This window comes from Rhinoderma darwinii, chromosome 12 (assembly GCF_050947455.1).
Source record: "Rhinoderma darwinii isolate aRhiDar2 chromosome 12, aRhiDar2.hap1, whole genome shotgun sequence".
In the NCBI taxonomy this organism is placed as follows: domain Eukaryota; kingdom Metazoa; phylum Chordata; class Amphibia; order Anura; family Rhinodermatidae; genus Rhinoderma; species Rhinoderma darwinii.
The window spans coordinates 81662720-81681114 of NC_134698.1; the positions used below are offsets into that span (position 1 = coordinate 81662720).

General features: G+C 42.1%; 1 protein-coding gene across 1 annotated transcript in view; it reads left to right on the forward strand.

Annotated features, from left to right (window-relative positions):
• Window positions 1-7361: 7361 nt before the first annotated feature.
• CLMN (calmin) overlaps window positions 7362-18395 on the forward strand; it is an 85119-nt gene continuing 74085 nt past the window's right edge. The window contains exon 1 of the mRNA XM_075844308.1: window positions 7362-7632. Within this exon, the coding sequence (XP_075700423.1) occupies window positions 7551-7632 (82 nt within the window). The 5' untranslated portion in view covers window positions 7362-7550. The remainder of the gene's footprint in view (window positions 7633-18395) is intronic.

Sequence of the window (18395 nt, forward strand, 5' to 3'; positions counted from 1 at the left end):
AGAAGATGTATAACTTATACCAGCTGCACATATATAATTATATACAGAAGATACCCAGGTTATACCAGCATGCTCCATATCACTATATACAAGATGTATAACTTATACCAGCTGTACATATATAATTATATACAGAACATACCCAGGTTATACCAGCATGCTCCATATCACTATATACAAGAAGATGTATAACTTATACCAGCTGTACATATATAATTATATACAGAAGATACCCAGGTTATACCAGCATACTCCATATCACTATATACAAGAAGATGTATAACTTATACCAGCTGTAAATATATAATTATATACAGAAGATACCCAGGTTATACCAGCATGCTCCATATCACTATATACAAGAAGATGTATAACTTATACCTGCTGTACATATATAATTATATACAGAAGATACCCAGGTTATACCAGCATGCTCCATATCACTATATACAGGAAGATGTGTAACTTATACCAGCTGTACATATATAATTATATACAGAAGATACCCAGGTTATACCAGCATGCTCCATATCACTATATACAAGAAGATGTACAACTTATACCAGCTGTACATATATAATTATATACAGGAGACACCCAGGTTATACCAGCATGCTCCATATCACTATATACAAGAAGATGTATAACTTATACCAGCTGCACATATATAATTATATACAGAAGATACCCAGGTTATACCAGCATGCTCCATATCACTATATACAAGAAGATTTATAACTTATACCAGCTGTACATATATAATTATATACAGAAGACACCCAGGTTATACCAGCATGCTCCATATCACTATATACAAGAAGATGTATAACTTATACCAGCTGCACATATATAATTATATACAGAAGATACCCAGGTTATACCAGCATGCTCCATATCACTATATACAAGAAGATGTACAACTTATACCAGCTGTACATATATAATTATATACAGGAGACACCCAGGTTATACCAGCATGCTCCATATCACTATATAGAAGAAGATGTATAACTTATACCAGCTGTACATATATAATTATATACAGAAGATACCCAGGTTATACCAGCATGCTCCATATCACTATATACAAGAAGATGTATAACTTATACCAGCTGTACATATATAATTATATACAGAAGATACCCAGGTTATACCAGCATGCTCCATATCACTATATACAGGAAGATGTATAACTTATACCAGCTGTACATATATAATTATATACAGAAGATACCCAGGTTATACCAGCATGCTCCATATCACTATATACAAGAAGATGTATAACTTATACCAGCTGTACCTATATAATTATATACAGGAGATACCCAGGTTAAACCAGCATGCTCCATATCACTATATACAAGAAGATGTATAACTTATACCAGCTGTACATATATAATTATATACAGAAGATACCCAGGTTATACCAGCATGCTCCATATCACTATATACAAGAAGATGTATAACTTATACCAGCTGTACATATATAATTATATACAGAAGATACCCAGGTTATACCAGCATGCTCCATATCACTATATACAAGAAGATGTATAACTTATACCAGCTGTACATATATAATTATATACAGAAGACGCCCAGGTTATACCAGAATGCTCCATATCACTATATACAAGAAGATGTATAACTTATACCAGCTGTACATATATAATTATATACAGGAGATACCCAGGTTATACCAGCATGCTCCATATCACTATATACAGGAAGATGTATAACTTATACCAGCTGTACATATATAATTATATACAGAAGATACCCAGGTTATACCAGCATGCTCCATATCACTATATACAGGAAGATGTATAACTTATACCAGCTGTACATATATAATTATATACAGAAGATACCCAGGTTATACCAGCATGCTCCATATCACTATATACAAGAAGATGTATAACTTATACCAGCTGCACATATATAATTATATACAGGAGATACCCAGGTTATACCAGCATGCTCCATATCACTATATACAAGAAGATGTATAACTTATACCAGCTGTACATATATAATTATATACAGAAGATACCCAGGTTATACCAGCATGCTCCATATCGCTATATACAGGAAGATGTATAACTTATACCAGCTGTACATATATAATTATATACAGAAGATCCCCAGGTTATACCAGCATGCTCCATATCACTATATACAGGAAGATGTATAACTTATACCAGCTGTACATATATAATTATATACAGAAGATACTCAGGTTATACCAGCATGCTCCATATCACTATATACAGGAAGATGTATAACTTATACCAGCTGTACATATATAATTATATACAGAAGATACCCAGGTTATACCAGCATGCTCCATATCACTATATACAGGAAGATGTATAACTTATACCAGCTGTACATATATAATTATATACAGAAGATACCCAGGTTATACCAGCATGGCACATATCTCTCTATATAGTTGCCTGTATCAGTGATGACGCTATAATAAGCTTTGTCTTCTCCAGCAGGGATATCTCGCACCCGCCTTATATGCATATAAGGGACACATCTATATAGGTCATTACAGAAGTTTTCCATCTTTCCAGTAATCACACAGTTTTCCTCCTGACATTCTGCTGGATACCCCGGGGGATAATGACAGGAAAAGAACAGAGGAGAAGATGTAGAAACGCTGATTTCATTATTACTACTGGGCAGCGGGTGATCAGCGGCCTCCAATTTTACCTCCAAGATATTATATGATGGTGGGTTCCTCTTAAAGTGGTAGTTCACTAAGAACCATTTAGGTCGGAGTTCTTCATGCTACCTAATAAGAGTAAAATCCCAAGTGGAGAAGACCCTCTATAAGCTTCATACACCCTACAGTAGACTGCCCCTTTAAGAAGACCATAAACATAACAATATTTCTTAAAGGGCTTCTCCAGAAGACCTCCATAGATTGTAGTTACTAATTCTGCATGGTTTACTAATGACAATCAAATCCCTTTGGAGGGAGCTGTAGACCTGTTCATCCTGAGCTCCCTGATTCATGAATGGAGTGGCAAATTTAATGAGAAGATTGAAACTCATACGGGTTGAGCAGAAGGGTTACTGATAGTCAGAGGAATGTAACTCAGCATCTTGAAAGACGGGTGAACTCTGAACCTCATAATGGCGCCCATGTGTGGTGGTCACTCAATTACTAAATATAGTAAAAAAAATTGAGCAAGTACAGAGATAAAAACTTCAGTCACACTAAGAATCTGAATGACCTTGGACCCTGTAAAGCAGAACATCAATTTGTGGAACACGTTATGGATCCTGTTTTACAGGAAGTCTTATACTCCAGTTACATCCAGAGCTGCAATGATTATTGTGCTGGTTTTACTTGGAAACAGGCCGCGGTTAGTTCGCACCCGTTGAGAGACACGTGACCCTAAGGCTATCCACATTGCACATTTGCTGTGGATTTTGCATGCATTTTTAAGCCAAAACCAGGAACGGAAGCTAAAATAGAAGAAATATATAAAAGGAAATATATACAAAATGTAGGCCAGATCTGCACTGTGTGAACCCAGCCTTAAGCTTAGCTTTAACTGTGATCTAAGCTCCAACAATGCTCTGTTACCTGGTAATAGGAAAATCAACAGACTATTAAATGCAGCTTTGGATGTGACTGGAGTATAATACATTACCTTATGCAGATTTAAAAACTGTGAAATATGAAAATGTGAACTTTTTTTGTGTTGTCCAGAAGTTTTATTCTTGTTTTCTTTCACTCTCAGCGTTTTGCTGTTTTCTTCCCAGTCTAAGAAATTAATAATCTGATGGGATGGAGTCAAGTGATGTACATGGAATTCTATATTAGGCTGCGAAGCGTATCCATATCCTCAGCACCCAGCAATAGTCTGCAACCTGAGATCGATATGAGATAGATAGATAGATAGATAGATAGATAGATAGATAGATAGATAGATAGATAGATAGATAGATAGAGAGAGAGAGAGAGAGAGAGAGAGAGAGAGAGAGAGAGAGAGAGAGAGAGAGAGAGAGATAGATAGATAGATAGATAGATAGATAGATAGATAGATAGATAGATAGACCAGGTACATTTCATTGTTGACAGCAGCTCCACTAAACATATATAATATTTACATCAAGGACATAGCAAGTATCACTGTTAAACAATAATAAAAAAATACATAAATAAAACATATAAATACAATGACCTACAATAAACTAAAATATATTACACCCCCGCCACCCCTGGTCGTGGATCCTGTGCCTGTCTGGAGTTATTATAGAGGGTGACAGATGTAGGTAAGAAGGATTTCCTGTGCCGATCTTTACAGCAGCGACATTTCTATATATCACCGACATAAATACTGCGCTGCTTATTATCACAAAGGTTATAAGGGCATGCTGGGAGTTGTAGTCTCACAGCAGCGTGAGATCCAAATGTCACGGACCATTGATATAGAGCAGAGTATAATCTGCAGGAGGCATCACATGTCGTGAATGAACGCGGCGCCGATCGTGTAGGATTATCGTGACTTTGTTTTTTTTCGCATGTCATCTCCTTGTGATAAGAATTCTCTTACTTGATAATAACAGGTTACAAGAAACACGGAATTATCTTTTCAGTTACTTCCAAAATGTCAGTTCTGTGCGACGACGCTGAGAAGTAAAAGGTAAAAACGTGACAAATGGATAAACACGTGGGTGGATAAATAGATAGATAGATAGATAGATAGATAGATAGATAGATAGATACATATAGGGCTGTGCAAAAGGTGCCCCAGGTTCTGTTAAGAGATGCTACGTGACAACTTTGATAAAAAATTATACACCGTAGGAACACAGTCAGGCATTGAAAAAAAAGGTGGTGTCCATTCACAGACAGCAAGTAGAGATTTTGAATTACATGAAACGTCTTTAAGACGTACTTTCACCAGCTAAGAAAACAGTAAAACAATATTGTTATACAAGGTACTGCCTCAGCATGCTTAAAGCTTATACATAGCAGCCAATCTGGACAAGCAGAGCTGCAGTATAAAGAATGGTAGCGACAGAACAGTAGACCGTTGTGGTGGATTCCGGCAGCAGAACGTTATCATGTATCTCTATGGGAGCTGTATATATGTGTATGTAGTGAGCTCCCTCTAGTGGTTACTGCAGGCAGCAGAAAGTTAGCATGTAACTATGAAAGCTGTATACATCTGTATGTAGTGAGCTCCCCCTAGTGGTGACTGCAGGCAGGAGAATGTTATCATGTAACTCTATGGGAGCTGTATATAATATCTGGGTAGGATAAATGGGCAGGATACATGGGTAGAAGTGTAGGGTGGGCATGGTTAAGGTTAAAGTGCACACAATGTCTGGGCTGGATACATGTGTAGGGTGGGCATGAGGGTGCACAATGCATGGATAGGTGGGCAGGATACATGGGCAGAGGTGTAGTGTGGGCATTGCTCATGCAGGGTTAAGGTGCACAGTATTTGGGTAGGTGAACAGTATATATAAGCAGAGGTGTAGGGTGGGCATGAGTGCACATTGTGTGGGTAGGTGGGCACAATACATGGGCAGAGGTGTAGGGTGGACATGAGGGCGCACAGTGTCTGTGTAGGTAGACAGGATACATGGGAAGATGTGTAGAATTGGTATGAACATGCACAGTTTCTGGGGCAAAGGTGTAGGGTGGGCATTGTGCGGGGCAGGATACATGGGTTCAGTGTTTGGGCCTCTTTCCGACAGGTGGGTACTATGAATGGTAATGGTAGGGTCACTGGTCAGCTCCAGGGCAGGTTACATGGGCAGAGGTGTAGAATGGGTATGTTTCTGGGTATGTAGGCAAAATACATGGGCAGAGGTGTAGTGTAGGGATAAGGTTAGGGTGCACAATGTCTGGGTAGGATAGGCATGAGATGCACAGTGTCTGGGTAGGGGGGCAGAGGTGTTGGGTGGGCACTGATCAGGCAGGTTTAAGGTGCACAGTGTCTGGGTAGGTGGGCAGGATATATGGGCAAAGGTGAAGGTTGGGCATTGTCTGGGGAGCGTTAGTGAGGGTGCTCAGTGTGTGGGTAGAAAACATAGGCAGAGGTGTACGGTAGGAATTGTTTTGGCAAGGTTAGTGAGGATGCACAGTGTCTGGGTAGGTGGGCAGGGGTGTAGGGTGGGCACTGTTTGGGTAGGGGTAGTGACAGAGTACAGTGTCTGGGTAGGTGGACAGGATACATGGGTAGAGGTGTACAATGGGTATGAGGATGCACAGTGGTAGGTAGGCAGTGGTGTAGGGTGGGCACTGTCCAGGTAAGGTTAGTGAGGGTGTACAGTGTCTGGTAGGTAGGCAGGGTACTTGGGCAGAGGTGAAGGGTGAGCATTGTTTGGGTAGGGGTAGTGAGGGTGTACAGTGTGTTGGCAGGATACATGGGCAAAGGTGAAGGTTGGGCATGGTCTGGGGAGCGTTAGTTAGGGTGCTCAGTGTGTGGGTAGAAAACATAGGCAGAGGTGTACGGTAGGAATTGTTTGGGCAGGGTTAGTGAGGGTGCACAGTATTTGGGTAGGTGAGAAGGGTACATGGGCAGAGGTGTAGAATGGATATGAGAATTCACCGTGTCTGGGTAGGTGGGCAGTGGTGGAGGGTGGACACTGTTTGGGTAGGGGTAGTGACGGTGTACAGTGTCTGGATAGGTAGGCAGGGCACTAGGGCAGAGGTGTAGGGTGAGCATTGTTTGGGTAGGGGTACTGAGGGTGTACAGTGTGTTGGTAGAATATATGGGCAGAGGTGTTTGTTGGGCATTGTTAAGGTGCACAGTGTGTGGGCAGGATACATGGCAGAATGGGTATGAGGATGACAGTGTGTGGGTAGGTAGAAGATATGGGCAGAGGTGTAGGGTGGGCATTGTTCGTGTAGAGCTAACGTTAGGGTGCACAGTGTGGGCAGGGGTGTAGAATGGGCACGAGCATGCACAGTGTCTGGATAGGTGGGCAGAGGTGTAGAATGGGCATGAGCATGCACAGTGTCTGGGTAGGTGGGCAGAGGTGTAGAATGGGCACGAGCATGCACAGTGTCTGGATAGGTGGGCAGAGGTGTAGAATGGGCATGAGCATGCACAGTGTCTGGGTAGGTGGGCAGAGGTGTAGAATGGGCATGAGCATGCACAGTGTCTGGGTAGGTGGGCAGAGGTGTAGAATGGGCATGAGCATGCACAGTGTCTGGGTAGGTGGGCAGAGGTGTAGAATAGGCATGAGCATGCACAGTGTCTGGGTAGGTGGGCAGAGGTGTAGGGCGGGCACTGTGCGGGCGGGATACATGGGCTCAGTGTCTGGGTATCTTCCTGACGGGTGGGTACGATGCAGGGTACTGGCCGGGTCACCGCTGAGCTCCAGGGCAGGTTAAATGGGCAGGGTTGCGGGCACAGCTGGCAGGAGGCCGGGCACACGTGGGTTCTCCCCTCCTCCTGAGGCGGAGCCGCTCTCCCTCCGCTCGTCTTTCCACTTCCTCGGTGAACTTGTCGGCTGCCGGGAGCTGCGCGGACATCGCGGGGGGATCCTGTGCCCGGCGTCCCCACATCATGGCCGGACACGAGTGGGACTGGTTCCAGCGGGAGGAGCTGATAGGACAGATCAGTGACATCAGGGTGCAGAACCTGCAAGGTACGTGCAGGAGGAGGGAGGGGGCACATCCTCCCACCCCCACCTACAGACACAGCTGCTGCAGAACATCCCAGGCAGAGCTGCTGGACTTCACTTCTTGGGGGTTTCTACTCTGTAACTAGTTGATTTTGGCAGTTTATGGGTTAATATCTATATTATAATTACACATCAGGTTATGGTCACCTGTAGCTCTACAACCCCCAGCAGTGGAGCATTGTCATGCTGGGAGTTGTAGTACCCCAGAAACTAGGGTAGGGGGTCTCTTTCCACTGTTCTATATCTATAGTTACACTGTATGGTGTTAATGGGCACTGCTGCTGCAGAAGATCTTTAGTCTCAGCTCTTCAGTCTCAGGCGGAGCGTCTTTCCGTCCGGATTGGGTCACATGACTTTTGCGCAATCCAACTAGCGTTCACCCCTTAGATCTAGAAAGGGAATGTCACCTGGTTGTCCAGAACATTTAAGACATAGACAATATTTTGGTCTAAAAAAAATTACGCACGTCATTAATAAATTTGGCGCATTTTATGACGCCTCTTAGCCACGCCCTCTTTTCTATGCACTTTTTAAAACCCGATGCACAAATTGTGACTAAAACATCAATTGTTTTTCATGCCGCAATTTCAGCTGAAATTCCGGAACATTTTGCTTAGTAATTCTCCCCCGCTGTGTTTATGCCATGCTGGGACTTATAGTTCCACAGAAACTTGAACGCAGCAGGTGCACAGAGCGAGGTCGGCCGGCGCCCTGTGAAGTCTCTGCCCCCGGGCACCGTGTTCACATAGAGCTGCTGCCAACTATATAATGCCAGGTATAATGAAACGGGAAGATCTTCCCGAGGTACCAGCCACAGATCGTAAAGCCGCCAGAATGTCATCCAGTCAGTTATTTCTTAGTTCTATCAGTATCTGGAAAAGCTGGGTGACAACTAATATGGCTGCCGTTAACACTCCCAAAGAAATAGTCACCCAGCTTTCTGATGCCCCTGATTGTCAGACCTGTATATGAATGTAGTGATTCGGGAGTGCAGGATTTAGGCGCTGTATACCTGGGCAATTCTGCTCTTCCTGTATCTGGGAAAGCTGGGTGACAACCAATATAACCACCATCAGTCACAAAGTAACATTAGCAGAGGTTGTAGTCAGGCCCTGGTGTCTGAGGGGGTCCAAAGATCACTCTGCCACATAAGACCCCCAAATTATAAATGGCACATAGTAGGTGGCACAGATTTTGCATTAAGACCGACAAGCTACGCCTTTAGCGGTCACCCAGCTTTCCCAGACACCAGATTTGCCCGGATATGAAGTGATACATCCCATGTTTTTCTATTTCTGTATATTTTAGGCAGATTTGTCGTTGATAAGTTTAGGAAAGCTGAGTGACAACTCCCATAGCAGATGTGATGTCAGTCCCGGCCCCGGCCTCGCTGCTTTTCAACGTATTCTTCCCATTCGCCTGGACGCTACTTCTTTACATTTAGGCCTCATGCACACGACCGTGTTTTTGCGTCCGCAATTCCCCCGCAAATCCACGGGAGAATTGCGGACCCATTCATTTCTATGGGCCCATACACACTATCCGTGTTTTCACGGGTCTCCGCATGTCCGCACATCCGTGCCGCAGAAACTCCGGACATGTCCTATTATGGGCCGCAAATGCGGTGCGGACATGCCAATAGAAGTCAATGGGCCCGTGGAAATTGCGGATACACCGCCGTGTGTCATCCGCAGTTTTGCGGATTTGCGGAAGTGTTGCTAGGCGACGACCGGGAATGAGTTCTGTCGTCATCATGTTTTACCTAGGCTTTTTTTTTTTCATCCGCATTTTGCGGATTACATACGGATGAACTGCGGAGGACATACGGATGAACTGCGGATGACATTTCACGGAACACGGTCCTGGAATTTGCGGACCAGAAAAACACTACGGTCGTGTGCATGAGGCCTAACTCTACCCACCCCAACCCTGAGCCATGTATTCTCCTTCCCAAGAAAGCTGGGTGACAATCCCTATGGAAGATATAATGGTGACCCAGCTTTCCCAGAAACGGCTATAACTAGGAAGAGTTGATTTACGCTGCTTATATAGCGCTAACATATTCCTCAGCGCTGTACAGAAGTCGTCACTCACTGTCCCCAGAGGGGCTCAAGCTGAATTCCCTATATGTCGCGTGGGAGGAAACCAGAGGAAACCCACCAAACACGGGGAGAACATACAAACTCCAGGCAGACGTCGTCATTGGTCGGATTCAGATCCCGGAGCTGCAGGACGACACTTGTAATAACTCGATACCGATCGTCTTCTAAGGCAATGTTCACACAGAGTTTTTTGACGCGGGAACCGCGCCGCAAAACTCGTCAAAAACGGCCCTAAAATGCCTCCTGTTGATTTCAATGGGAGGCGGGGGTGGTTTTCTCACGCCCCATCTTCGGGCGTTTACGCCTCTGAACTCCCATTGACTCCAATGGGAGGCAGAAAAAGCGTATTTCGCTGCGTTTTATGCCCACGGCGCTCAATGGCCGCGGGCAAAAAATGCTGCGAAAATCGGCGTGCAGGGAGAGGAAAATCTGCCTCAAACTTCCAAACGGAATTTTGAGGCAGAAATTCCGCCTGCAAAAAAATCTGTGTGAAGATAGCCCAAGACAAAACATCCGTCCTTTATTTGCTGCCGATACCTCGTTTTGTCACGTGCGCCAGACCCGCTGCGAAGGGTTAACTAGGCCGCGACCTTTACTATCTGTTCTGTAGTTTGTTTCTAGAGACATCAAAGGGCGGCAGGTTGTGGGTGTAGAGGGACCGATGTCCCACACCTGGGTTATTACTGCCTGACCACGGTTATAGGGCTGGCCACTCTCCAGGTGTCTGGGGTGAGGAAATCCGCCATTCATGATCAGTCACCTCTCCAGACACGTCTGTTATAGTAATTACTTACATTCCTCATAATGTAACAACTCTGGAGCATCTTTTCTTAGATCGGCCATTCCTCCGTTGATCCTCCTGGAAATGTATTCATAAATTACAATGGAGGTTACCAGTTAAGGGTGTGTCCTGACACTGTCCAATCAGTGCTCAGACTGTAGGGACACGCCCATTTCACAGGGGGAATGGTAACACCCGGGTGTCGATTTATTCATAACTTTCTAGGAGGAATAACAGAGGAATGGTACAATGTAGAGTTCTAGGAAAAGATGCTCCAGAATTTTTTATTCAATGAGGAATACAATTATTTACTAAAAAAGATACGTCAGGAGAGGAGACCGGTCCTGGAAACATAAATTGTATGGTACGTTTGTATTGACCCACGTGGGAAATCGTCGGGCAATTGTTGAGATCAGATCAGTTGTTATTGTCGAGATGATTTTTTTCCCCCGTGTTCTGTATATCTGGTGGTAGACGTACTCATAAGAGTTGTATAAGTATTAGCCCCCTAGTGTACTCAGCAATTCAGGAATGATACAATAACTGCAGGTAGAGGGGTACATAGAGCAGAGGGGGCTTCATGGGGGACTCCCGCTGGATTTGGGTTATGCTTTCACACCCCACCATGCCAGGATGGGACAGCCCAGTGGTTGTTGGTCGTCCTTAACCACAGGAGAGAAGAGCCGTCGGATCCCCCGGCTGTTTCCTCCTCACATTTATAATAATGTCGCTGCTGTTGTGTAGAAGGGGGGGGGGGGGTCCTATAGGAATGGGTGGTGAGGCTAGCCTGTGCTGGGGTGGGGCACCCTCTCATGGGCTGTTTATTGGTCTGTACTCCCTTGACTGCAGAGAATCCACATTGTCTGCTTTTGCCCTGAGAATCCGTCATCAGAAGGTGATGCCCTTTATGGCGGCCTGTGTATGGAGCAGCAGTCATAGGAGGATGCTCCACCTGCTCCACAAGTAAATATTAGGGAATTACACAATCTGAAATAGTAAGTGTAGCTGCTTGTATGGTGACGTGGGATCGGTTCCTGTCGAAGGTCAGTATTTTCCGCGTGGTGTCGTTACTTTCCTCGCCGGCCTTGGCATTTTATCTTCACCCGTGCAGTTTTATCCGGGCAGATCCTTTAGGCCCATGTTCTGTGCAGAATGAGATCTGATGCTGTGTACAGCGGATTTCCAGTCATTCTTAATATTCTACAACCTGTTGTAAGACTACACAATTTATTCATACATTTCTAGTAGGAACAACAGAGGAATGGCACAACACAGTTATAAAAAAATATATATGTTCCAGAATTGTTACTTCATGGGGAATACAAGAAATATATAGAATATAGAATTTGCTATGAGTAAATGTCAAGAGAGGGGACAGGCTCTCGTTAGTCCGGCATCGATTGACCTGATAGGTGCTGGATTATCAGACGGTCATAGAAAATCGATGAGATTCATTTGTAAAGCAAGAAAACACACAGGAAAACCTGCCATAAATGAAATGATATCAGACAATCTTGTTGGCCGCCTCTGCTCCTGATCTTGTGAGATTCCTCCTTTTATTGCAGTTCTGTTCTGGATTATCAGACTTTCCGAATTATTGGATACCTGATTAATGGAATTGTCCTTTATTCTATATGTTGAGCAAAATCACAGCAGCAAACTCAGATCTCTGGTCCTGACAGTTTGCTACAATGTATCCGTTTGTTGCTTAGCTCAGAGGATTGTTTAGTCTGAATACAATTGTAGCAATGCCTCACATGTCGGAAGTTTAGGGGTTTTCAGGCTCTGGATAAAAACAAGAATGTTCCCATTCACTGACAGCAAGCAGAGATTTTAAAATGGTAAATAATTGAAGTCTATTAAAAGGTTTTAGAGCTTTTCATCATACAATCAACCCCAATGGTGGGAAATAAAAGGTACGTCAAGCTGATGTATATGCAGAATCCAATAGCAACCGGGTGCCTGCCAGGACCAGTGCTTGCTGTATGTGACTGTGCATCAGTTTCTGCTTGCATCATGTTGTTGTCACGCACCTGTATGATAGTCATTGTTTTCTGGGTGGTTAGAGGGAATGTTTATATAAGACAGAGCTGACATTAGTCTGGGCCTGGAGGTCACAGAGCAGTCAGCAGGCGCCTCCACTGGGGTGATCATTGTCATCTACAGCCTCCCAGTGTTACCCCAAGGCTGGAGGTCTATTGAAGAAGTCAGTGACCTGTGACACCAACGTCTCTGGGGGAGGGGAGAATGAGAGTAGGAGTAGGAATGTCCCCAGTAACAATGGAGTCTGTCTGATGAGGAGGAGCTCCTCCTAAATAGTTCACATTGTTCCGGGCGGCATGACTTCTATGTAACTTTTACCGACTCAGAGTAGAAAAATGAGAGTTGTATAAAAGCTGCTTACAGATCCATAAACCTAATGATCCGGAATTGATTAAAGTTACGCGCAGGGTAATGAAGGGATCCAAACAACTGCATCATAAGACGAGGCCCAACCGCTGCCACAGCCTCTGCAATTTACTATGCACGATTTTGGTATTACAATAAAGAGCCTGAGCTTGGTACAGAGAGTGCAGCTCTGGAGTATAATACAGGATGTAACTCAGGATCAGTACAGGATAAGTAATGTATGTACACAGTGACTCCACCAGCAGAATAGTGAGTGCAGCTCTGGAGTATAATACAGGAAGTAACTCAGGATCAGTACAGGATAAGTAATGTATGTACACAGTGACTCCACCAGCAGAATAGTGAGTGCAGCTCTGGAGTATAATACAGGATGCAACTCAGGATCAGTACAGGATAAGTAATGTAATGTATGTACACAGTGACTCCACCAGCAGAATAGTGAGTGCAGCTCCGGAGTATAATACAGGATGTAACTGAGGATCAGTACAGGATATGTAATGTATGTACACAGTGACTCCACCAGCAGAATAGTGAGTGCTGCTCTGGAGTATAATACAGGATGTAACTCAGGATCAGTACAGGATATGTAATGTATGTACACAGTGACTCCACCAGCAGAATAGTGAGTGCTGCTCTGGAGTATAATACAGGATGTAACTCAGGATCAGTACAGGATAAGTAATGTATGTACACAGTGACTGCACCAGCGGAATAGTGAGTGCAGCTCTGGAGAATAATACAGGATGTAACTCAGGATCAATACAGGATAAGTAATGTCATGTATGTGCACAGTGATTCCACCAGCAGAATAATGAGTGCAGCTCTACAGTATAATACAGGATGTAACTCAGGATCAGTACAGGATAAGTAATGTAATGTATGTACACAGTGACTCCACCAGCAGAATAGTGAGTGCAGCTCTGGAGTATAATACAGGATATAACTCAGGATCAGTACAGGATAAGTAATATAATGTATGTACACAGTGACTCCACCAGCAGAATAGTGAGTGCAGCTCTGGAGTATAATACAGGATGTAACTCAGGATCAGTACAGGATAAGTAATGTAATGTATGTACACAGTGACTCCATCAGCAGAATAGTGAGTGCAGCTCTGGAGTATAAGGGCATGACCACACGTGGCGGATTTCCTCCGCAACTGTCCGCATCAATGCCGCACAGAATCTGCGTTGCAGATTCTGCTGCGGATCTGCACAAAATGTGCAGTAAATTGATGCGGACTAGCTGCTGCGGACTGCGGTAAAAGTACTTCCCTTCTCCCTATCAGTGCAGGATAGAGAGAAGGGACAGCACTTTCCCTTGTGAAAGTCAAAGAAATTCATACTTACCGCCCGTTGTCTTGGTGACGCGTCCCTCCTTCGGCATCCAGCCCGACCTCCCTGGATGACGCGGCAGTCCATGTGACCGCTGCAGCCTGTTATTAGCCTGTGATTGGCTGCAGCCGTCACTTAGACTGAAACGTCATCCTGGGAGGCCGGACTGGAGACAGAAGCAGGGAGTTCTCGGTAAGTATGAACTTCATTTTTTTTTACAGATAGATGTATATTGGGATCGGTAGTCACTGTCCCGGGTGCAGAAACAGTTACTGCCGATCGCTTAACTCTTTCAGCACCCTGGACAGTGACTATTTACTGACGTCTCCTAGCAACGCTCCCGTCATTACGGGAGCCCCATTGACTTCCTCAGTCTGGCTGTAGACCTAGAAATACATAGGTCCAGCCAGAATGAAGAAATGTCAAGTTAAAAAAGCAAAACGGATCCGCAGCACACATAACATGTGCATGACAGCTGCGGACTTCATTGCGGAAATTAGAATCTCCATTGAAGTCAATGGAGAAATTCCGCCATGAGTCCGCCACTGCTCCGCAACAGACAGAGCATGCTGCGGACACCAAATTCCGCTCCGCAGCCTATGCTCCGCAGCGGAATTTTACGCCTCGTCTAAACGAACACTGCTAAATTAAAGTGTAAGTCAATGGACAAACGGCTCCGCTGCGGATTAACGCTGCGGAGTGTCCGCAGCGGAATTTAAGTGAAATTCCGCCACGTGTGAACCCAGCCTAATACAGGATGTAACTCAGGATCAGTACAGGATAAGTAATGTAATGTATGTACACAGTGACTCCACCAGCAGAATAGTGAGTGCAGCTCTGGAGTATAATACAGGATATAACTCAGGATCAGTACAGGATAAGTAATGTAATGTACACAGTGACTCCACCAGCAGAATAGTGAGTGCAGCTCTGGAGTATAATACAGGATATAACTCAGGATCAGTACAGGATAAGTAATGTAATGTATGTACACAGTGACTCCTCCAGCAGAATAGTGAGTGCAGCTCTGGAGTATAATACAGGATATAACTCAGGATCAGTACAGGATAAGTAATGTATGTACACAGTGACTCCACCAGCAGAATAGTGAGTGCAGCTCTAGAATTTAGCCATGCCCACATTTACACTGGATAATGCCACTTTTCCTCAGACTATAATTATTTTAATAATGTTGGCGTTAATGGCAGATCTGTCCATAATTATATTAATAATGATTATCTTATATACTGTGTGTTTCAATTTCTCACCATTTTCAAGATCTCTGCTTGCTGTTAGTGTTCGGGAACTTTGTTTACATCCAGAGGCTTAAAACCGGGTCAGTCAATCTAGAGGATTGTCTAGACTGTGTACATTTGTAATAAACCATCAGCTATGGGCAGGATTAGGTCAGAGTGTTCCCATTTACAAACAGAAAGCAGAGATCTTGAAAGAGAAATTTAAATACGAAAAAGTTGCAGTAGTTTCAATATATGATTAAGCTTTAATACATAAAGATGGGAAAGGTTGTGCACACTGCTGGTGGTGTAGAGATGTGGTTTATAGTGTGGTGGGTGTATTATTTGCGTGTTTGTATTATATGTGCACTTTGTAGTAGTGTATATATTATGTATTTCATTCACAGTCAATAGGTATATGGATCCTAGTCGATTTCCCTTGGAGAATAGGTTACGTATTTTTTTATTGAGGGTTACATTGTAACAAAAACAAATTCCCAGAACCCATCCAGTGAAGAATATGTAGCGTATATTTTGTGTTTATAGTGTGTGGTGTATATGTGTGTGTGTGTAGAATATATATTATGTACATAATATACACACACACACACTATAAACACATGTACATAATATACACACACTATAAACACATGTACATAATATACACACACACACTATAAACACATGTACATAATATACACACACACTATAAACACATGTACATAATATACACACACACTATAAACACATGTACATAATATACACACACACTATAAACACATGTACATAATATACACACACACACTATAAACACATGTACATAATATACACACACACACACTATAAACACATGTACATAATATACACACACACTATAAACACATGTACATAATATACACACACTATAAACACATGTACATAATATACACACACACACACTATAAACACATGTACATAATATACACACACACTATAAACACATGTACATAATATATACACACACACACACACACTATAAACACATGTACATAATATACACACACACACACACACACACTATAAACACATGTACATAATATACACACACACTATAAACACATGTACATAATATACACACACACACACACTATAAACACATGTACATAATATACACACACACTATAAACACATGTACATAATATACACACACACACACACACTATAAACACATGTACATAATATACACACACACACACTATAAACACATGTACATAATATACACACACACTATAAACACATGTACATAATATACACACACACTATAAACACATGTACATAATATACACACACACACTATAAACACATGTACATAATATACACACACACTATAAACACATGTACATAATATACACACACACTATAAACACATGTACATAATATACACACACACTATAAACACATGTACATAATATACACACACACACACTATAAACACATGTACATAATATACACACACACACACTATAAACACATGTACATAATATACACACACACACACACTATAAACACATGTACATAATATACACACACACTATAAACACATGTACATAATATACACACACACACACACACTATAAACACATGTACATAATATACACACACACACTATAAACACATGTACATAATATACACACACACACACTATAAACACATGTACATAATATACACACACACTATAAACACATGTACATAATATACACACACACTATAAACACATGTACATAATATACACACACACTATAAACACATGTACATAATATACACACACACACACACACACACACTATAAACACATGTACATAATATACACACACACTATAAACACATGTACATAATATACACACACACACACACACACACACACTATAAACACATGTACATAATATACACACACACACTATAAACACATGTACATAATATACACACACACACACTATAAACACATGTACATAATATACACACACACTATAAACACATGTACATAATATACACACACACACTATAAACACATGTACATAATATACACACACACTATAAACACATGTACATAATATACACACACACACACACACACACACACACTATAAACACATGTACATAATATACACACACACACACTATAAACACATGTACATAATATACACACACACTATAAACACATGTACATAATATACACACACACACTATAAACACATGTACATAATATACACACACACTATAAACACATGTACATAATATACACACACGGTATAAACACATGTACATAATATACACACACACACACACTATAAACTCATGTACATAATATACACACACACACACTATAAACACATGTACATAATATACACACACACTATAAACACATGTACATAATATACACACACACACACACACACACACACTATAAACACATGTACATAATATACACACACACTATAAACACATGTACATAATATACACACACACACTATAAACACATGTACATAATATACACACACACTATAAACACATGTACATAATATACACACACACACACACACACTATAAACACATGTACATAATATACACACACACTATAAACACATGTACATAATATACACACACACTATAAACACATGTACATAATATACACACACACTATAAACACATGTACATAATATACACACACACACACACACTATAAACACATGTACATAATATACACACACACTATAAACACATGTACATAATATACACACACACTATAAACACATGTACATAATATACACACACACACACACTATAAACACATGTACATAATATACACACACACTATAAACACATGTAC